This window comes from Phodopus roborovskii, unplaced genomic scaffold (assembly GCF_943737965.1).
Source record: "Phodopus roborovskii unplaced genomic scaffold, PHOROB, whole genome shotgun sequence".
NCBI classification, from domain to species: domain Eukaryota; kingdom Metazoa; phylum Chordata; class Mammalia; order Rodentia; family Cricetidae; genus Phodopus; species Phodopus roborovskii.
The window spans coordinates 11,304,204-11,326,629 of NW_026126480.1; the positions used below are offsets into that span (position 1 = coordinate 11,304,204).

The 22,426-nt window shown below is 48.8% G+C and overlaps 2 protein-coding genes and 3 non-coding genes across 5 annotated transcripts; 1 reads left to right on the top strand and 4 right to left on the bottom strand.

Moving 5' to 3' along the window:
- The first annotated feature begins 5,512 nt into the window (after window positions 1–5,512).
- On the top strand, window positions 5,513–11,249 carry Klhl35 (kelch like family member 35). Its single transcript, XM_051192008.1, has 6 exons — window positions 5,513–6,369; window positions 7,395–7,579; window positions 8,428–8,546; window positions 9,206–9,394; window positions 10,186–10,374; window positions 11,061–11,249. The coding sequence occupies exons 1-6, from the start codon at window positions 5,513–5,515 to the stop codon at window positions 11,247–11,249; spliced, it is 1,728 nt and encodes a 575-aa protein (XP_051047965.1).
- A 2,790-nt stretch (window positions 11,250–14,039) lies between these two features.
- Rps3 (ribosomal protein S3) lies at window positions 14,040–19,650 on the bottom strand. The gene is made up of 7 exons (XM_051192327.1): window positions 19,507–19,650; window positions 18,496–18,626; window positions 18,182–18,275; window positions 17,672–17,766; window positions 15,717–15,904; window positions 15,071–15,267; window positions 14,040–14,714 (listed from the first exon to the last, which is right to left on the bottom strand). The coding sequence occupies exons 1-6, from the start codon at window positions 19,648–19,650 to the stop codon at window positions 15,074–15,076; spliced, it is 846 nt and encodes a 281-aa protein (XP_051048284.1). The 3' UTR covers window positions 14,040–14,714; window positions 15,071–15,073.
- LOC127229009 (small nucleolar RNA SNORD15) lies at window positions 15,361–15,505 on the bottom strand. The gene has a single exon (XR_007835097.1). It is a non-coding gene; the product is annotated as a small nucleolar RNA SNORD15 (small nucleolar RNA).
- Window positions 16,469–16,611, bottom strand: LOC127228971 (small nucleolar RNA SNORA48). Its single transcript, XR_007835069.1, has one exon. It is a non-coding gene; the product is annotated as a small nucleolar RNA SNORA48 (small nucleolar RNA).
- Window positions 18,713–18,857, bottom strand: LOC127229010 (small nucleolar RNA SNORD15). Its single transcript, XR_007835098.1, has one exon. It is a non-coding gene; the product is annotated as a small nucleolar RNA SNORD15 (small nucleolar RNA).
- Window positions 19,651–22,426: the final 2,776 nt, after the last annotated feature.

Consider the following 22,426-nt stretch of genomic DNA (forward strand, 5'->3'; position numbering starts at 1 on the left):
AACTCCATGCCGCTTAAGAGACCAGGTACTGTCTCATCTCCAATATGGGTGTTCTAGATAGAATTCTTGCTATAAGAAGATTCTGTCACCTTCTAGGAAGAAAGGAAATGAGCGCCTTCCACATTTGGACCCTTCAGTGGGCTCTCATTAGCCTCTCTACACAGCCCCTTCCTTGGATCGGGGAGGATTTACCCACTATTTCCCTCAGCAAGATCTTCTTTCAGCTCGTGCTGCTCCAGGCTTCTCTTGCCTAACTTAGAGGTGACTGAAAACCCCATCTTGCTGAAACTCTCCAGTATCTCCCCTTGGCTACAGAAGACCCTCACCGTCCACTTTACAGGGCAGCAAAGGGGCCTTTTCACCTCTGGCCACCCTGTGTACCACTGCTTCGGCTCCTCTAGTGTCTTCCCACTCAGATGACCGCCTATCTCCGGCGAGCCCTCGGTGAACCCTCAGCCCCTCCCCAAGTATAAAGGTCCCCAAGCCACTTACAACCTCTTAGATTTTCTTTGTGTGTGTGTGTGTGTGTGTGTGTGTGTGTGTGTGTGTGTGTGTGTGTCAGTACAGATATGGTGGTCAGAGGGCAACTTGTGGGGGTCAGTTCATCCTTCCACCACCATGTAGGTCTGTCCCAGTGTGTTTTTCTGTTGCTCTGATAAACACTATGACTGAAAGCAACATGAGATCCAACTGCCTCTGCCTCCCAAATGCTGGGATTAAAGGTGAGTGCCATCACCACCCAGCTCAGCTTGATTTCTTATACAACTCAAGACCACCTGCTCCCTGTGAGATGAGCCTGGGCCTCCCAGGCTCAAGAAAATGCAGGGCTGTCACCACCTCAAGGACCCATGCGGGTGACATAGGATTCGTAACTAATTGGCAATAGGCCAGTTAGGTGGGAACATTTTCTCAATTGAGTGTCCCTCTTCCCAAATGACTCTAGCTTGTGTCAACTTGACATAAAACTAGTCCCCACAGGCTGGGGAGATGGCTCAGTGGTTAAGAGCACTGGCTGCTGTTCCAAAGGACCCAGGCTCAGTTCCTAGCATACAGCTCACAGTTGTCTGTAACTCCAATTCTAGGGGATCTGACACCCTCGCACAGAAATACTTGCAAGCAAAACACCAACATTAAATACACGAAAAATAAATTAATTAAATTTAAAAAAGAACCTAGTCAGCACAGGCAGGGTACACAGATAACCTCCCCCAGTTTCAGAACATATGTTTTGCCAAACCCTTTTGCATAAGTTAGATTTTATCACTGGAACACAATCCCAGAGGAAAACAACTTAATTAAGAAGAAAGGTTTATTTGACTCATGATTTCAGGGGTTCCAATACTTGGTCACTTAACTGTTGGTTCTAGGCCTGTGATGGAGAAGCAGAACTTCATGGTGGCCAGGAGCATGTGAGTGCCACCACCACCCGGCTCAGCTTGATTTCTTATACAACTCAAAATGGTGGACAGGAGGCAGAGAGCAAGGAAACGCAAGACTACCTAACTAGACCCCAGCTCCCACTCTCTTCCACATCACAATAATAACATCAAATTGTTAACCAACTGATGGATGAATGCAATAGGAAGACCCCAATGACTTCTCCATAGCACCACCAGCCTAGGGACCAAGCTCCCAACATATGGAGCTTAAAAAAATTTTTTTTTCTTTTTTGGTTTTTCAAGACAGAATTTCTCTGTGTAACATCTCTGGCTGTCCTGGAACTAGCTCTTTAGAGGAGGGTGGCCTTGAACTCACAGAGATCTGCTTGTCTCTGCCTCCCAAGTGCTAAGATTAAAGGTGTATGCCACCACCACCCAGCAAAAAAAAATTTTGAAGACACAGTCTCACTATGTACGCCTGCCTATCCCAGAATTCACTCTGCAGACCAGGCTTTTCCAGAACTCACAAAGATCTGCCTCCTGAGTATGGGGCTTAAAGGTGTGTGACACTACAATGGGCTTAAATGTTTTAAAACTATATTTAATTTTGTCTGTGCAAACGGGTGTGTGTGCATGGGCACCTGTGTGTCTGAGTAGGTTCCCTCCTTCCACCATGTACATCTCAGAGATTCTCAGGCATAGAAGCTGAGCCATCCCACTGGATCCATGTAAAGCCATTTAGAGGTCATGTTATACTCAGACCAAACCGCGACACCACCCTTTTCCACAATCTCTAAACCTACCTGAGCCTGGCAGGATCCAGCTCTGACACACACAGAGGCCACCGCACACACAGGACAAAGCATCAGGAGTCACCCTTACCCTCCCGCCTGATATAGTCAGGGTTGTCCATTGCCTGTGGCGGTGTCCTGGCAGAACAAGCCAGGCTCTAATCAAGGCCACCTCCTCCCCAGATTGCTGTGCTCTTCTGTGACAGAAAGCTCTGCTCCACAAATTCCAGGCCCTACAGCCTGTCACAGAGGTAGCAAATGGTCATGTGCTAACCCCCAAATGCACTTCCTCTGGCTTCAGGAGGCCAGGCTGACCCAGACTGTTCCATTCTATTTTCCATCCCGTTCTATCAGCTCAGTGCCAACTTGTCCTTCCCACTGTGACCTCTCCAAGAGGCCCACACTCCTCCTGTCACACACCGCAGTCACAGGGCTACATACAGGTAGCACACAGGACAGAGTGATCCTTGTCACATAGGCATGAACATATGTCCACACAGACACTAATTAGTGTGATACTAATCTCTCATACACTCAAACCTCTGACATGCAAATGAGTAGTCACAGATACAATGGGTTATGCAAAAACCAACAATGACAGGTGTGCTGTGAGGCAGGAACAAAGGATTGGCTGTCACAAAGAGGCAGGAGGGAAACCTGGATCCATAGCCATGGCAGCCACATTCTAGGTCACACCCAAAATCATGTAGTCACATGTCCACATAGCCCAAGCACCCCAGTACTACAGTCAATGTGTTCCATGCACTCACACACATATAGGTTCTAGAATACTTACATGCTGACAGCCACCCCATCTACCTGAAGCAGACACCCCATACACATACCTCACAAACCTGACAACAGTCGCCTCCAGTCCTCGAAACACCACAGCCCAGCATTACACACACAATGAATTCCATGCTTATCCACACCCCCCCCCCCAACTCCCAAGACTGGTCCAAGAGGGGAACAAAAGCCCAGTGCCCATTCCTACCGGCTCACTCCCCTCCCCTCCCCCCTGGCGTCCAGTCCCTTTGTCCTCCTGCAGCTGAGCCCAAGTGGGATTCTAGGGAAAGCAAGAGTAAAATCAGGAGCCCGGGCTGCTAGGCAAACAGGCAAGCTGGCAAGCAGCAGGCACAGGCTGGAGCTGTCTCTGCTAGAGCAATTGCAGAGTCCCTGGAAGAGGACGTGGCCAGGTAGGCACCAAGTACCTGGGTGCAGGGTTGAGTAGAGGACTGTCTTATTGTGGAAAGTGTCCACCCAAAGTGTAAGTGTGTGTGTGTGTGGGGTGCATAGAGTGAAAATGGGGGGGGGGTTGCAGCAGGATAGTAGAGTGCTGAGCCAGTTTCCACTGGCTGAGTCTGTCAGCCCATGAGCCTGCGTAGAGATGGGAGAATGCACACGGGATGCCAGGTGGGAATCCCCACCTTCCCCTGTGTCCTTGCCCCGCCCTCTCCATGGTGGGACTGCAGGGTAGAAACTGAGTCTCCCATCATCGTGTGTCCGGTTCTCTGGGCCTAGGGCAGTGGGTGGCAGTAGACTATGTCTTGGCAAAGTTCCTAGAAGGTGAACTTAGGCACCATCACAACAGCAGAGGGATTGTCCTCCTGAGACCTGCCTTCTTGAGTCTCAGCCTAGAGGGTAGCTTTGTCCTAGGCTAGCTAAGGGCAGCTCCTCTGCCTCTGATGAGCTGTCTCACTGGATTCCTGGTTGTTCCTTGAGGACACACCCCCACCCTGCCAAGTCTTGCAGAGGGGCTAGACTTAACAGCTTGGTGCATGGTGGGCTTGGGCTGGTCACCTCTACCTGAGCAACGGAGCTTATTTTGTGTGCTGCTGAAACAGGGGATCCGCTACTCAGCATGATCCTGCAGAAATTGTGAAAGCCAGGCTTATCTGCTCTGCAACAGAATATGGGAGAATGAAGGGAGAGGCATTGCCAGAAGCAGAGCTGAGCCTCCGAGTAAGTTCCCACAGGAAGGAGAGCACTGTCTAGCTTCAGCACAGTGTTGTCTGTGCGTTCTTAAGGACCAAATCCTAACCAGGGTGAACAGTGCAATCTGTGGTGTGTTTTCATAAGCTTTTCTCAGAGCTGTCAGGGTCACTATACACACACCCCATGCTCTCCCTCTTTGCGTGGGTAAAAGGGCAAGCACTGATGGAGGCACACCACAATCCCAGCACATTCATACACCCCGTCCAATAGTTACTGTTCTGTGGCTTGGCATTGATCCTGTTTCAGAGGAGATGGGGCTGGTGCCTCGCCCAGGTCAGATAACTCCAGACAAAAGGAGAATTAGAACCCCATGTACCTGGAGCCTGGAAACTACAAACATATCTCACTCCCCTGCTTTTACTCAGCTAATTCTACTCATCTCAGGAATCCCTTTCTTAAATTTCCTCCAACTGTGTTTACTGTCCTTTCTGAGCTTCCCCCCAGGTCCCCCAAGTTCTCTCCAAGGACCCCTGCCCAAGATAGGGATTATGATTTGGTACAAAAAAATACTCTATAACAAACACTAGTTTAATTAATACAAATATTAAGCACTGTGCCACGGAGGGTGGGACAGATACTAAATAGAACAGGGTCTTGTCAAAAAGAGGAACTACAGATCTGAAGGGCAGGGCAGTGGTGACACACATCTTTAATCCCAGCATTCAGGAAGCAGAGGCAGGTGGATCGCTGTGAATTCGAAGCCAGCCTGGTCTACAGAGCAAGTTCCAGGACAGGTTCCAAAATCAATACAGTGAAATCCTGACTCAAAAAAAAACAAAAACAAAAACAAAAACAAAAAACCCAGATCTGAAGGCAACATGATGAAGTGAGAGAGGGACACACAAACACACTGGTGTCTAGGGGAGCCTGAATCCCTTTACCAGGGACTAGAGGTCGAGCAATGGGACCTTTCCTATAAACACTTTTTCCAGGTTCCAGCAACCTCCCTCAGGTCCCCTTTCAGAAGTTGAGAGTAGTCCTCCCGTTGATGGTAACCATGAGACACTACTCAATCCACTTGGAATCCCTAAACACTGCATAGTCTAGACTTGTATAAATCGTTCCATGCCCCCTCCCTTTTTTGACTCTCCTGTTTTGAGTCTGCCATCTGTTTCCTGCAGAGCCTGGCAGGAAAAACCTTAGCCAACTCTGAACAGAAAAGGGCAATATGGCTGAAGTAGGTACTGGAGGGGAAGACCAGACACAGAAGGCAGGGGCTGGCTCAATGCCACGAGAAATCTAGATGGGCTGAGGTGGGGATGAGGGTGGGGACACTAGGAGCGTGACTGGAAGTGTTTGGTGAGTGAACTAGTGAATAAAAGCCTAAGTGTGTTTTCTCCTCGCAGAATGCAGGACACCCCGGGGCACCAGGAGTCGGAGCCAGACGTGAAGACCTCGTGTGCCGCGTCCTGCCATGCGCAGCGCATCCTGCAGACGCTCAACGCTTACCGGCGGAGCGGCACCCTCACCGACGTGGTGCTGCGCGCTGGAGGCCGCGACTTCCCGTGCCACCGCGCGGCCCTCAGCGCGGCCAGTGCCCACTTCCGCGGCCTGTTCGCGGCCGGCCATCCCGAGCATGCAGCGGCTGTGGTCCCGGTAGGGCCCGAGGCGCCCGGGGCAGCGGCCGCACTGGCCGTGGTGCTCGACTACATGTACGGCGCGGGCGTGCAGCTGCGCGCCGAGGAGGAGGCGACCGCCGTGCTGGCGCTGGCCGAGCGGCTGGGCGTGGCGGGGCTGCGTGAGTCGTGCGCGCGCTTCCTCGAGGGCCGCCTGCGGGCTGCCAACAGCCTGGCGCTGCGCCGCGTGGCCGCCGCCTTCTCGCTCGCCTCCTTGGCCGAGCGCTGCGGCCGTGTGCTGCGCCAGGCCTTCGTGGAGGTGACGCGCCACGCCGACTTCTTGGAGCTCGCGCCCGACGAGGTGGCGGCGCTGCTGGCCGACCCCGCGCTGCGCGTGGCGCGCGAGGAGGCCGTGTTCGAGGCGGCTATGCGCTGGGTGCGCCACGACGCGCCGGCTCGCCGCGGGCAGCTGCGTCGCCTGCTGGAGCACGTGCGCCTGCCACTGCTGGCACCCGCCTACTTCCTGGAGAAGGTGGAGGCCGATGAGCTGCTGCAGGCCTGCGGCGACTGCCGTCCGCTGCTGCTTGAGGCCCGCGCCTGCTTCATCCTAGGCCGGGAGGCAGGAGCGCTGCGGGCCCGGCCGCGGAGGTATGGCCTCCCACGTGCTTGCCTTGCGCCCCAGCGAGACCTCGCGTCTCTCCTAGCTCTGGTTATTTCACTACCCCTCTTGAAATGACACCGCTTCTTGGTTCGTTCCCGGTGTTCTGCCTTGAAGAATTAGAATTTCCAACCCCATCTGTCATTCTGAGAATCAGGTCTTGTTAGGATCTGCTCTTTTTGGACCCACCGGCTAGAAAAGCCACACATACAAAGGCATGAGAAAAGTCCACTCTGCCTGTGCAATGCCAGGCCCAGAGACTATAGGTGGGATAGTCCACAATGGCCCTCCATACCAGAGGGACAGAAGACAGAGATGATGCTGTCTTTGACTTTAAACACGAGGCTAGGGACACAAGATATGTTAAGAAAGTACTAGTCAGAGGGTTTGGTAAACCTGGCGAGGCCAGAAACCTAAAGAGACAATAATGGAGAGCTTTGTGGAATGTGAGTAATCTTTCTCACAACAATAACCCCACTAGGAGGTGGCTATGGGAAGGTCACAGTACATTAGCTGTTAGGGATGGAGGATGTATACCAGACCAAACTGAGCATGACTTAGAAAGCCTGTAATCCATAGCCTCGGTTTCCTCCTCTGTAAAAGGGACAACAATCCCAACAACCGCCCGAAGAGTTAAACAAAGGAAGGAGAAAGGCTTTGGGGAAAGTCGTTTTTCTCTAATTTAGAGGCAAGTAGACTAGAATATAGGTTAGTGAGAGTAGGGGTTCCAGTGGCAAGCAGAAGGGCAGTGGCATTTTATTGTGTGGTCAAAACAGCGAGAGAGAAGCTGGGCTTGGTGCTGGATGCCGTCAAGTCCAGAACTCAATAACCAGAAACAAGATAGAGTTCAAGAATAGAGGCTACACAAAAAAGCAAACCCAAGGACTGGGGATATAGCTTAGAGGCAGAGCATACTGACGTTCTGGTTCAGTAATCACCAGCACCGTTTGCGGGAGGTATGAGCAAGGGCAGCAGCCTGAGTGTCTACCGATAGTTGGGTTTATCTTCACCCCAGATTCATGGACCTAGCCGAAGTGATCGTGGTCATTGGTGGGTGTGACAGAAAGGGGCTCCTGAAGCTGCCTTTCACAGATGCTTACCACCCAGAGAGTCAGCGCTGGACCTCACTGCCTAGCCTGCCAGGTTACACACGCTCTGAATTTGCCTCCTGTGCACTTCGAAATGACATTTACGTTTCCGGTGAGTGCACAACTGAAGTAGGAACCTCTGTTTCCCCCACTCACATCTGTTATTTTCTCCTCCAATCAAGAGATTGGGGCCATTTTGTAATTTAAAAATGACGTGGGGGAGAGAAAGATGCCATGAGACAGAGCTCATGTGGAGAGATTCTGTCTAAGTCCCTGCAGGCCAGAAGAGGGCACCAGATCTTTTACAGGTGGTTGTGAGCCATCATGTGGTTGCTGGGAATTGAACTCAGAACTTCTGGAAGACTAGCTAGTGTTCTTAACCAGAGAAGCAGAGAGAGGTGGGGGCAACAGAGAGAAAGAAAGATGGGAAGTGGTTAGGACACTTTTAAAAGGGAATCATATTGAATGTGCACAGGAGGTGCTCTTAGTGGCTGCCGGTGAGGGTGTATCCTGTCAGAACCCCAAGGGCAGGCCAGTGCAGATGCCTGAATACTAATAGGCTGGCATTCCCATAATACCCCACTGTTAGTGGCTAAAACCGTGTGGCCTAGCAAAGTTGAGGATGGAAGTGGAGGTAAAGCACTGGTCACAAATGGTGACTGGGTCACCCTCTACCCCACCACCGTGCAGATGCCCTGCTTTCCCTCTGCCCACCATGCGCTCTTAATGAGTGTCTGAGGGTACCTCTCTTCCTTTGCTTCTCTGAGCACAACTGGTGTCCCACCACCACGGGGCACCTGGATCTCTCTGGTACCCTTGCCTTCCATTCAAAGCCTAGTCTTACAGTAGCCCAGTGAGAAAGGCTTCCTATGCTAAGCCTTCCTTCAGATTAGGGGTGTTTCTGACTCTTTGACGGCACTGGGAGTGAGTAAGTGAAGAGAGCTGCTTCTTTCCCCGTAGGAGGTCACATCAACAGCCGTGATGTCTGGATGTTTAGCTCCCATCTGCACACCTGGATCAAGGTTGCCTCCATGCACAAGGGCAGGTGGAGGCACAAGATGGTGGCCCTGCAGGGACAGGTAGGCACATGGTCTGGCTGCTGCCCTGGGATCCAAGGCATAGATGACCTGGAGGAAGGAGGGGTCTGAGGCCCCAGAAGATAAGGAAGGACTTGCTCAAGATCACTTAACAGTCATCACAGCAGCTGGACTTAGTGGCTCACGCCTGCAACCTCAGGACATGGAAGTTGTGGCAAGGGGGTCATGAGTTTGATGCCAGCCAGGGCTACATAGCAAGACCCTGTCTCAACATCACCACCCCTCCCAGATAAAGAGCTGTCACTATAAGAATACAGTTCAGTGGTGAAAGGTTTGGTCCTTGGGGCCAAAGGGACTAGGTACTGAGTCTTGGCTCTGCCACTTATAAAATAAAATACTGCCAGTTATCTTTGTAAACCTCATTCTGCATCCAGAAATACACAGGAATAGGGTAGGTGGGTGGCGAACCCCTAGTAACCACTGAGGTTTTTACTAAGCATCACCTGCAGCTGGAGTACTCCTCCTTCAGACACTTGTCTCCTGCCCCCTGCATTCAACAGGGAACTAAGGAGAGAGGAACTTGGCCAGGCAGTGGCTGCGCTGAGATGCTCCTGGTGGGCTTACAGACTGAAGCGGTGGGGTGTTGGAGTTGACAGTATAGCCCTGAATCCCTGGGCTCTGGCCTTTGTTTTCGCCCACAGCTTTTTGCAGTGGGTGGCTTCGATGGCCTGCGGCGCCTGCGCAGCATGGAGCGCTACGACCCGTTCTCCAACACCTGGGCTGCCACAGCGCCCCTGCCGGAAGCCGTGAGCTCTGCAGCGGTGGCGCCCTGCGCTGGCCAGCTCTACGTGATTGGGGGTGCCGGGCAGGACGGTGTCAACACTGATAAGGTGGGCTTAGGCTTTGGGATAAGGGGGCATTAGAGGCTGCAGGGAAAAAGTGTAGCCTTCTACGTGCAGGCTAGATCTGGGTACCGGTGTGAAACAACCTGTTTTCCAAATCCAGTCAACACTCCGGGAATCTCCCCCAAATTTCGATCGAGAAAATGAGTTAAGAAAGATGACCTCAGCCGGGCACTCGTCTTTAATCTCAGCACTTTGGGAGGCAGACGAATCTCTTGTGAGTTTTAGGCCAGCCTGGTCCACAAAGTGAGTTGTAGGACAGAGCTGTTGCACAGAGAAACTGTGTCTCAAAAAACAAAAACAAGACAAAAAGGAGGGGAGGGAGGGAAAAGGAAGGATGGGGGCTGGAGGGATGGCTCAACAGTTAGGAGTACTTGCTGATCTTGCAAAAGACCAGAGTTTGGTTCCCAGCACCCATTTCAAGTGGCTCACAGCTGCCTTTCACTGTAGCTCTGGATCTGACATGTTCTTCTGGCCTCCGCAGCGACTCATAGACACAGAGACACAAATAAAAACAATCTTTTTAAAAATTAGATGGCATAGGTAGAATTGTTAAAATGCTTTTCCTCCATTCCAAAAAAAAAAAAAAAAAAAAAAAAAAAAGAATCTTCTAAGCTTGGGGATATAGCACCAGGAAGCTCTGATCCCCAGCATCGTATAAGCCAATCATAGCCGGATAAGAGTTGGGGTAATCTGCCAAGTATTCACAGATACAGAGGTAAGAGGACACGGGTATCGGGGTATTAGGGGGAGGTCCATTCGCTGTTTCCCTCCTGCAGGTGCAGTGCTTTGACCCCAAGGAGGACCAGTGGAGTCTGCGGTCACCAGCACCATTCTTGCAGCGGTGTCTTGAGGCTGTCTCCCTGGAAGACACCATTTATGTAGTGGGAGGCCTCATGAGTAAAATTTTCACCTATGACCCTGGCACGGATGTCTGGGGAGAGGCAGCTGACCTGCCCAGCCCTGTGGTAAGTGGAGGTTCCCTGGCAGACCCCTGCACTGGCTCATTCAGGTGTGCAGGCCCACTTCCAACACCCTGGAGCTTACAGATTAGAGAGGTCTTGCATGACTCCACGCTAATAGCGTCTTCTCCCATTGACAAATCGCCTGTCATTTCAGATGAGACTGGCCTTGCCGAGGTTGGCCCAGGGCTGTCAGTTGGGCTTTAGTAAGTCAAGTCTAGAATTCAAGTGATATGACTCTGAGGAAAGGGGGTTGGTCTACTATGAAGGTACCAACTAGCAGGGAGCAGGCAAGGGACTTGCTAAGTTCCCTGCTCCAGTGACATCAGTGACAAAAGGTGCAAGTTCTGGCCTCCACAGCCCCTTGCTTCCCCCACCTGCTGCCCCAAGACTCCAAGAAACTGTGTAGATGTATAAGTGTTGGTCCCTGTCTGTTCTGGGTCTGGGTGATTTCAAGGCCAAGTCTGAGTGAGACTGTAGGATGGTTACTGTTCACATGCATAGGACCTTCCAGGCATGGCTTTAGCTTTTACAATACACATACAGTGACAGTTAAGAGGGCGGATGCTCTTATGAGACCTAAGACACAGAGTGAGGGACAAGTTCACCCAATTATTTTGTCTCCATTTATATTGCCTAGCCAGTCTATAGGAGTCCCTGGCCGCATCCCAGTTAACTGTCTGTCCCCTCAGGAGAGCTGTGGCGTGACGGTGTGTGATGGGAAGGTCCACATCCTTGGCGGGCGGGACGAACACGGGGAAAGCACCAACAGTGTGTTCACCTTTGATCCCAGCAGCGGGCAGGTGGAGGCCCAGCCATCGCTGCAACGCTGCACCAGTTCTCATGGCTGTGTCACCATCGTCCAGAGCCTGGGCAGATGACTGGCACAGCCTGAACTGGGAGGCAGGGCAAATCTGGGCATGATACTTGGCTCTCCTCCTGGAACCTCCATGTGAATAGTCCTTTAACTTGTTACCCCTTTTCTTGTAGAAATAAAACATTTCCCAAAAGCTGGGTGTGTTTCCGCTTATGCCTGCTTTGTCCAGAGAAGGCATCCCTAGCAGCTGCTCCTTGCCAGCACTCCTATGCCTCTGTGGGCCACTTAGACAGCCATGCTCTCCTTAGACTATCATATGAACAGACTCAGTTCTGGACACTGGACAGTGCAATTGGCACCAAGAGCAATATGCCAGCAGTTTCCATCTGGTGAGGCCCTACTTTGTAAGTTCCCTTTAACCTCCCCAGATGGACTATTCATCTACCCAATGGACCCTATTTGTCTAAATAGTTAAGTATCCACTCACTGTAGCATGCGTGCTTGTGTGTGTACATGTCATGAAGTACATGTGGAGGTCACGGGACAACTTTGTGGAGTCTGTGCTCTCCTACCATCTTTATCTGACACAACTCTGAAGCCACTGTACACTTGGTATGGCCCAGAGCTCCAGAGCAGTGACAAATTGCTGGATGGGAAAAGAGGAAAAACACACCAGATGTCAAAGCTGTTTCCTGGGATGATGGGGCTGCAGTACTAGGTACTGGCTGGCCCCATCTGCAGACCCTCATTTGCACTCTGATTGCCTTTTGAAGAGGAGCCTCTTGTTTCCCAATCTCTCCCATCCTCAAAGCCCGGGGGCCGTGTCTGCAGGGTTTCTCCAGCTGGGGCTGACCCATCACAGCCAGACACAAAAGCTCTGGTTCCAGCTGAGCTCCAATACCACAGATTAGGAACTGTGGCCATCTGGACCCAGCTGATAATGACATAGGGGGAGGAGTGCAGGCCAGCACCATTGAGCCTGCCTGTCCCCACCCCAGGGGACACCTAGGACAAAGCAATGTTAGCTTATCAAGTCTATCCAGGAACAATAGCCCATATAGGGCAAACTTCTGAAGGGTATGCTGTCCTCTGGCTAGCTACTTCAAGAGGGCCAAGCAGTGACTCCCAATCTTCCCACTCAGATTCCCCAAAGGTCCCTGTTTCTAAATTGTAAATCCACTTAGTATACTGAGTGCTGTTCTGTACAAGCGCTGTTTGCCTGGACACACAGGCAAGGAAGACAAGGACACACAAGAATGGGACAGCCAGTAACAATTACAGCACCCTTTCACTTCTTTGTTGCATTTCTCAAGTCTGGAAACAGGTGGGATTCACTACTTCTCTTTACCCATCACGACAGGATATCTCAATCACACAGATGAGTGTGCAGCAGTACTTCACACTTGTCTGGAGGGATGCTAGTGAAGTGACACTCGTCACACTAGCAAGATGGTAGTGGGTAAAGGCAAGAATTTACTCCCAGAAGTTGTGCTCTACTAAGTGGTGCCTGAGGATAAATATGCTGGCATTACTTTTACTAGAGATTGAACCCAGCACCTCAAGCATGCCAGGAAATTGTCAATTTTTTTTTTTTTTTTAAAGACAGGGTTTCTCTGTAGCTGTGTAGACCAGACTGGCCTTGAACTCAGACATCCGGCTGTCTCTACCTCCTGAGAGCTGGGATTAAAGGCCACCACTGCCCTGTTTGGCAAATGCCAAAATTTTAAAGCCACATCAGTCATTGTAATTGAGTTTACAGACCAATTAATGAAAATGTTTCATTCATGTAACAAAATCAGTGTCTTCAACAAATTAGGAGCTATTTCCCTTAGCAGTTTAAGCAACTACAGCTTATTACAGCCTCAACTAATGGGCATTCATTGTATTGGAGTTCTCGCTTAGGTTTTCAGTTCTAGACTGAGCAGTGAGTCCCAAAAGCAACCTATGGGAACCTTGTAGGTTGTTTATTGCACCCAGTTTATCTCTTGGTGGGCTGAGGGCAGGGTGGGCAAAGGACACATCTAAATACTCAGGAGCAGGGCGTTGGTGGCACATGCCCTTAATCCTAGCACTCGGGAGGCAGAAGCAAGTGGTTCGAGGCCAGCCTGGTCTACAGAGTGCCAGGACAGGCTTGAAAACAATGCAGAGAAACCCTGTCTCAAAAAAAAAAAAAAACTCATGAGGCAGGATGGTGAGTTCCAGCCCAACCCGAGCCACAGACCCTTACGCATCCACCCCTCCCTCAGTAGATGATTGCCTACTGTCTGCACAGCTGTTGTTTCAGGACTATTCAGGGCTGCAGTTTTATGATTATGACAGCTTGGGTGTGATTAAGTCACTTCCAACTTAGGGCCTGATAACTGTGTAACTAGAAGATTTTAAGACAGCCAAGGTTAGGTTTGCTGTCAATAAGCTAGTTATTTGTCCAATACAAAGATTTATTAATTATTAGTGGCCCCGAAGGGTTGCAATCTTTGATAAAAACAAAGTTGTTTTAGCATCCTAAGGAAAACAGTACTGAAATTAGAGGTTGGTTTACAGACATCTATGATGAGATCTGGTGCCATTTTCTAGTGTGCAAGCATTCATGTTGGCAGAACACTAAACATAATAAAGGTAACCTGTACTTAACATGTACAGAATTAAGTAGGCTAGGTAGGTTGTGGATATTATGGTCAGTGTGCTCCTAATATAACTTACTCAGTGAAGTTCGTATGCTGTGCAATGCCACAAAGGTGAAAAGACAGGGAAATAGAAGTGGTTCGTGAAGGCTGCTGGCCTTTTGGCACTAGTCAGGCTGTACCCCAGACCCTTGATCGCTTCATCAGGAAGTCTCACCAAATAGAGCACAGGATTTCCAAGCTAACTTTAATTCTCCCAAAACATATGTCAATAGTACATGCTTTTAAGACATTATAGCAATTAAGCTACCAATAATTTCTGAATTTACTGTATTTCCTGAAACATGGCTCAAGTATGAGACTTAGAAATGTGGACCATAATGATAGCTTTATATTTAATATTTCTGAGCTTTAGGTTCAATGGCATCAAGAAGTTTTTGTTACTTTAGGAATGCTGAGTGAGACTAATAGCAGTACATGGCTAAACAGGCCAATTTACTTTCTACATGCAGGTAAGTGCACACCAGTGTCACAGACTTTCATAGAAAGTATCTTGCTGGTCCACTGGGGAAAATATCACATAGCTCTCCAGGCTGGGGACACATGTCGCTTATGTGCAAGGATCTGAGTCCCATCAATAACAGCAAAACCAAACTGTTCTTCTAACCTGAACTGTGTAACACAGGCTCAAGGTGATGTCAGCCCTGTAACCACCAGCCTTCACTGACCCAAAGACTTCTCTGGTCAGCTCTGCTCAAGCCCTCCAGCTTATACTAAACAGGATAAGCAACACTCCTCAGGCCAACATAACTCAGTCACCATCCAGTCAGGCCTTATGTCTTTGTGCAAGATTTTATTAAATGTCTGTACAGGACAACATCCAGTCTCCAGATACAGCTGCCAAGACCCTGAAACCAAATAAAGAAAGTATAAGAAGACTCATACAAGTGCTTTCATCCATTACAGATGTACACATCCCCATGCAGGGTTTGCCTTAAACATATCCCCGCAAAAAGACTGTTACTTAAACCCTGACAAGGTTGCTAAAGGGTGGAATGTCTAACAAGGGTATCTGCAAACTCTTGACTGAAGGCAGTGAAGGAAAACACACATTCTGACAGATTTGCTGGGCTGGGCACCATGCTCTAACTGATACCCTCCCACATTAAGAAACACAAACACACACAGTACATCAGAAATAACAGTAAAAATCACAACAACACAACAGGTCTGTTTGCCCCAGGAACAACACCACAGACAATACCTGTTATGCTGTAGGCACTGGCTGGGGCATGGCAGGTGGTTCTGGCTTCCCACCCTTCTGCTCAGAGATGGGGGTGGTGGGCAAGATTTCCTCTTTAGGTTCCACAATGCTCACATGATCAGGCAGAGGCTTCTTGGGGCCGATCTTACCACTTGGGTCCCAGGGCAGCATGATTTTCACTTTGATGCCCAGCACACCTAAAAGAGACCAGGACTAGAACTGGGCTGGATTTTTACCACCTCCCACCACACATCAGGAAAGCAAGAAGGCAGTACCTACCTACTCTTAGCCCTTCTCAGACAAATGCCTCTAAATCAATCAATGAGCAGGACACTTTTGCCAAAGGAACCGTGTGCAGCACCATAGAACATGGTACTGACAAGGACCTAGAGCAAGGCATGACCTTTCTGACTCGTCATCGTGTCATCACCGAAGGGCACACAAGGCAAGACAAGACCAATTTGGTCATTTCAACAATGCAATTTTTCACCGCCCCTGTAACTAACAGTTCTTCCATAGTAGACTGCAAACACAAGTCCATGGAAGCATACCCGCCTGCTAATTTCTTCCCTGGGCATTCCTAGCTACACAGTGCTTAGACAGCACCTCCCTACCCCCAGGTTCCCTTCCCGGCACAGCTGCTTACCCTGCCTGAGGAGCACATGGCGAACGGCAGTGTCAACATAGTAGTTAACAGGGTCTCCACTGTGGATCATCAGCCCATCCACAAACTTCATGGACTTGGCTCTCTGTCCTCGTAGCTTCCCAGACACCACGACTTCGCAGCCCTTGGCCCCACTTTCCATAATGAATCGAAGCACACCATAACAGGCCCTTTGGAAGAAATTCATCAGTTACTGCCAAAGATACAATCTGCATGTCCCTTCCATCAAGCTTAAAAACAAGACTTATATTTTCTTTAGCAACTCAAATGGTAGCTTGGGGAAACACCTGAGTTCAGCCAAAACAGCAATTCATCATCCAGATGCTTTCCCACTCTGGCCTGTATGTTTGAATCTTCTCTCAAGAATGAGCATCATTTACACCTTCATGCCCAGGTCCTTCTACAACTGGAGTGGCTAAGCTCAAGCATGGGTATTTTTTTCACACCTTTTAAGAAATTAATCGATTTTACTATGTGCACATGATATGTGAGTACATGGAAGTCAGAGGACAACTATGGAGTCATGTCCCCTTCCTTTGTAACTCAGGTTGTCAGGCTTGCCTTTGGTGACAAGCCCCTTTTGTGTGCTGTCTGTTAGGGAAGATTCTTTTTGAAAATTAGGTCTCACTACATAACCCTAACTAGCTTGAAATTTGCAGAGACCCACCAGCCACTGCCTTAGAGCACTAGATTAAAGGTGTAGAACAAATGAGGCAGGAATGGATTATCATTTTTAATGTGCCCTAGGCATGAAACAGCTTTGGCCACCAAGTCAGGCATCAAGCTAGGATGAACAAAGGACTGCAATCTGCTCTACCCCTGGCTGATATAAGAACAACACCACCGCAAGGTGTCTCTTTGCCCATTGCCAGGGGTTAGGAACAGGTTATTTTTGAAAAGTGTTAGGTAGCTCCCAGGTACCACCCTAGTTGAGAAGCACAGAACCCCCAAGCACCCTATTCAATGTGCAGAATCTATCATCACCAGTGAACCTAAACAATGCTAACACACTTGATTATCAAGACACCAGAAAAACCTTTAAGATTAAAAAACAACGGAAAGACTGGGCAGGGTGGCACACACCTTTAATCTCAGCACTAGGGAGACAGAAGGCAAATCTGAACTCAAGGACAGTCATACCAAGAAAGAAACCTGTCGAGGTCTGCTAAGGCTACAGTGAGATCCCGTCTCTCAAAAACAAACAAAAACCCAAACTTGGCCTTTCAATATTCCCTTCTAACTCTCATAACCAAGGCAAGGAAGGTGACACAACTATTTTTTTTTCAACAGACCAGCTCAGACAGGGTCCAGGCCTCACATCCAGGCTAGTTTGTTACTATACAGCCCAGACTGGCTTTGGATTGCTGATTCTTCATACTTTCACAGTGCTGTGATTAAAGGTGAGAATTATCACACCTGACCGACCTAGTGATTTATGTCTTGATTTTGAGTTCTTTCCCTTCAGAACTGTCCCCACAAAAATAAAAGTAACTTGTCTTGAAATGTGTGCTATCCTAGAAGCACTAAAGCCTTAACTATTAATCATGTATACCTCATACAGAAGCAACATTATGCTTTACTGCCCATGTATCAGGGGGGCTTTTAAACCCCACAAAACACCAACAGATATTTCCCCCTTGTATGATTTTTCTGTTCCATTCTTAATATACCCAAACATTCCCATTACAGCTCTGACCATTCCTTAAGGGCTCACACTATAACCCAGGTTGGCCTGCAACTAAGCAGCCCTCCTCTCGGTCTTGTAAGTGCTGGGATTATAGGCATGTGTAACTCACAATAGACTCTCCACTAGGTCTTGTTAGCCTAACAAGGTGGCCATGAGGTACCTTACTGTTGTACCAACAGAGACCATATGATCCTGTCACTTAAGAGCTTCTAACAAAATGTCAGAAACATATTGTTGCACAGAAACTCACCTTCGCACAGCAAGTCCTCCTAGGAGTTTGTAACGTAGAGACTCTGCCTGAGCGATGGCACACAGACCTCTTGTGGCCACCTTTTCTGCATAAAGCTTTAAAGAAAGGGACATGTTTATTACTTAACAGTTTTCAATTAAATCATTGTAATATCCCTTAAGTACTGAAGCATGGCTCATTGCCCTTTTCTGGTTCTCCACAACTACACCTGGGAGAGTGATGGGATAGCCAATCCACCTATGTGTCACTTCTATGTGGATGTAAGACTCTTCAGCTTCCAGAAGACTGCCCTCAAACTTAAGATCATTGTTGGGTTCTGCTGTCTGGGTGGGTACCAGGATACAAGGTATGCCCACCATGAATGGCAATCACACTACTTATAAGGCAACTCTAGGTATTAATCCACCTGTACTACTCATTGGCCACGTCAAAGATTTCCAGAATCATCATTCTACAGAAGCAACATCTAAAATCCAGTCTAAACCCCTGGCAAAAGCCAAGGGGACTCACCTCTACACTGCCCTCAGGGAAGCCGAACCTCTTCTGAACCACAGCAGTTAACTCTCTGATCCGACGACCCTTCTCACCAAGAACATTCTGTGTTCTGCAGAGGGAAAACGTTATTATTTCCCATGTCATCTGTTACACAGAAAGAATACACTTTAAAAAAGATTAAGGTAAATTTCAAATGGTGTCTTAAAAAAAAAAAAAAAAAAGCAGCTACACTCACCAAGGCCAGGTTCACTGGTTGGTAGTCCCAAATTTACATAGCACCTGAGTACACATAGTGATTACAGGTGATAGCCAGTCAACTACATTTTTACCTGGTGGCTAAAATAATGATTTCTGTTCTGGTTGGTGTAACTCGGACTTCAACACCAGAGTAGCCATCTTCAGCCAGTTCCCGAGTGAGAAACTCATTCAGCTCAGCTTTGAAAATTCCATCCGCCACAAACTAAACCAAAAGCAAGTTCAGAGTTAAGACAGGGGGTGGACGGTTAGCCAGTGCTACCCGCAATGACCCTGTGGGAATGCAGCAACCCTTCTCAGACAAATGCCTCTAGGTCATCTTTGGGAAGTTTCTTTGACCATAGTGCTTTCAGCTGTACCACAGAACGCAGCACAGTGAGGCCTCCTGGACAAAGACAACACCTCCGTCAGACTCGTCATCACCTCTTCATCGAAGGGTTGTAAAACATTTACACACACAAAGCCAAGTCTATATTCTCAAGCGGCACATCTGCAGTGTGAGACGTGTACCTCGAGAGAGGACAAATCCTAACTCGAACAGCAATGTGGACGGCAGCTTTATGAACCATGCATAAACACAAACACGACAGGCCAGGCCATCTACTTCTAAACCTGATGGTCTTCACACTTCTTCCCCATGGGATGACAAAAGTCCGGGACGCCTTTGCAGCAGGTCCCCAGAGGGAGCACACCAATAGTGAGCAGCCTTTCACCTGAGGCGGCTTACAGGATGGGTTAAGACAGACTGCTAAACTTCACTTACCAAAAACGCCGGATTAGCTCACACTCTCAAGCTATGCCATAATTATTAATCCTGGCGACCGAGAGACGCTCAAAAGCGTCCAGTAAATGCCTGAAGGCTCCCGGTGCTCACCTCGGCCCGCAGCTGAGGCGTCTGTTCTCCCACTCCCCAGTCACACTGAGCTAGCCCGGAGCCGGCCCAGCGCACCATCCACGTCCATCCGCGCCCCGTGGAAACGCCAGGCGGCAGCAGCCGCTCCCCGGGATCGGACGCGGAGCCACGGGTAGCACGGTGGCACTTCCAAAGCGCGCCGCGAGCCCTCGGGCCGGGCCCAGACGCTTACCTTCCTTTTCTTGGAAATCTGCACCGCCATCTTGCCGCCGCGCGCCACCGAAAGGAAAGGAAGTGGCTCCCGGGCGGAAGTGTGTATAAAGGGCGCGGAGCGACGACGCGACGCTACGCAACGGCAGCACTCGCAAGTCTTCATGGGAAATGAAGTTTTGCCTTTATAAAGGCGAACGGAGGAAAAACAAGTGTAACCTAGCAACCCGCGGTGTAGGCAGAACAGGAAGTGCAAATCTAATTCTGGTTTGAAAAGCGTGGTGGAGCGTGCCTGTGATTCCAGCATTAGAAAGGTGGAGGATCAGAAATTCAAGGTCATTCTCTACTATAGCGAGTTCGAAGCCGGCTTGGGCTACATGAACCCTTGACTCAAAAATAAATAAAAACTTAGAGCAATCGAGAGGCAAGAGATACAAACCACAGATATAAGCCCTACACTAACAGATTGCCCAGAACAGAACCCTACTGTTTACACCCTCAGGACCACACTAATGAAAACTTTAACTGAAATCCATTTAGAAGACTAGCCAGGTGACTCACAGTAAGTAAAGGTGTTTGATGTAGATCCGGGCACCCAGAGGTCAAAGGGCAGGACTGACTTAACAAAGTTAAGTCCTAGCATGCCCTCCCCACCCCCAGGATACACAAAAATATCAGTAAATATCATTTTAGACAAATTGGCTTAGCCACCCTGATCTGAAAATTCATATTCTCTGTTCTAAAAATGACAATCGAGTCTAGTATAATTCGTTCCAGGGTCTGTTCTGTCTTACTTCCCCCCCCCCCAGACTATTTCATCTGTAGCTGAGTGACCTTGAATGATTCTCCTGCATCCATCTCCCAAGTGTAGTATTAGAAGTATACCACTATGCCTAGGACAGAATTATTATTTATTTACCAATACCTCAACTGCATAAAGTCCATTCAAATTTGTAACAAAAATCAGAGCAGTGGCTTGAGTGCTCAGATTCTTTTTTAAGTGATTTTTTTTCCCCCAGCCAGGCATGGTGTTTCACACCTCAGCACTTGGAACACTGAGGCAGGAGGATTACCTGTTGAAGAACAGTCTGGGTTACAGAGTGAGTGAGACTGCCAAAGTGGGGGGGGGGGGGCTGGGTGCAAATAGTGCACATACATAAAAGCAAGCACAGCACCTACACACAGAGACACACACACAAGTCTTTTTAAAAACATCACAACCCTAAGATGTTTATTACAAAGATAAACCCTGATTCAAAGATGGACTTACCTGTAGCATTTCTGGTATGGAACACCTGCACCAGGACCTCTGAAGTTTTTGAACTCACGGTGGGGTGGGCTACCAGCAGGGGCCTGTCATCATAATAAACCAGCAGGGCTTTGAGGACAGACTGTTGGAACGTATAAGTCTGGGCTACTGGATCCTTCTTCACAGGGACTCTGATGTCCACACCAGTAATTCCTCCTTATCCAGAAGCAAATCCTGCTGCTGGAGCTTGTACTGCAGTGTTTGTGGTTCAGTCATCTCCAGGGAGCTCCAATTCACCTGTGCTGATCCCACCAAATGGAAGTACAGACTGTTACCCAAATTGTTTTAGTTAGATTAGGCAAGCTTTATTTTCTGTCTCCCTAAAATGGGGCTTGAGAAAACAGCATTGGACATAAAAGTGGAATTCGTGTAGCTCAAAATTTTCAAGGGTTAGGGGATTTGCAGAGGCATTTTGTTTATGTAGGACCTTGGTAGAACATCTTATCTTGTCAGGGTGGAGGTGACGGTAGAGGGTGTGGAACATGTCAAATTCCAGAAAATGGGTCAAGACATGGTCAAACCCAAGTTTTACAAAAAACAGGAATGAACTTTTTGGAGGCTGTCCTGGAACTAGCTCTTGTAGACCAGGCTGGTCTCCAACTCAGAGATCTGCCTGCCTCTGCCTCCTGAGTGCTGGGATTAAAGGCGTGCGCCACTACTGCCCGGCTATTTTGACATTTTTAACAAGAAGGCTTCTAATCTTAAAATGGACTCAGGCTGGTCCAGCAGCTGATGAGCCGTTTCCTGGTTTGCAGTGAGTGCATCATGGCTACAACTGTCTTCTTCTGACTGTTTCCTTGTGACCCAAGATGTGCACAGGCTTCAGCAGGTCCTTTGACCTTTAGGACTTCGGGTTTGAGTGAGAGCTCTTCAATTTGAGGTGCTCCACCAGAGGGGGGAAAAAAAACAGCAACAACAACAAAAAATCTTTATAAAGGAGGATATTCCGCCAGGCAGGTGTGGCACACACCTTTAATAGAAGAGACAGGTGGATCTCTGAGTCTAAGGACAGCCTGGTCTACAGAGAAAGGTCTGGGACAGCCTCAGCTACACAGAGAAACCCTGTCTCAAAAAATCAAAAGGAAAAAATAGAACATATGTACTGGGCAAGGTGGTTCATGTCTGTAATCCTGAAGTAAAATAAAGTAGAAAATACCAATTATCAGATATTGGTTTATTTACTGATTTTGTTGAAGCACTGTTTATAGTGCCTACTTGCCAAGCATAACTTCACTTGCTACCTGAACAGAATGACCTGAAGAAATAGCTGAAATAAGCCAGGTGTTGGTGGTGCACACCTTTAATCCCAGCATTAGGGAGGCAAAGGCAGGCAGATCTCTGTGAGTTCAAGGCCAGCCTGGTCTACAGAGCGAGTTCTAGGACAGCCAGAGGCTGTTTCACAGAGAAATCCTGTCTCTAAAAACCAAACAGAGAGAGAAAGGGAGGAGGAAGGGGGAGGGAGAAGCTGAATCAATGAGTCAATGGGTCATTACTCTTAACAATCTGTTGACCGCCTTGTATGCTTCTGTAAAATCTTGCTTGCTTGCCTGCTCCATCTTGTGCTATAGGTATAAAATGAGAGTGCAAACAGGATCTGGGATCAAAGCCTTGAAGATACTATCGGGCTTCGGTC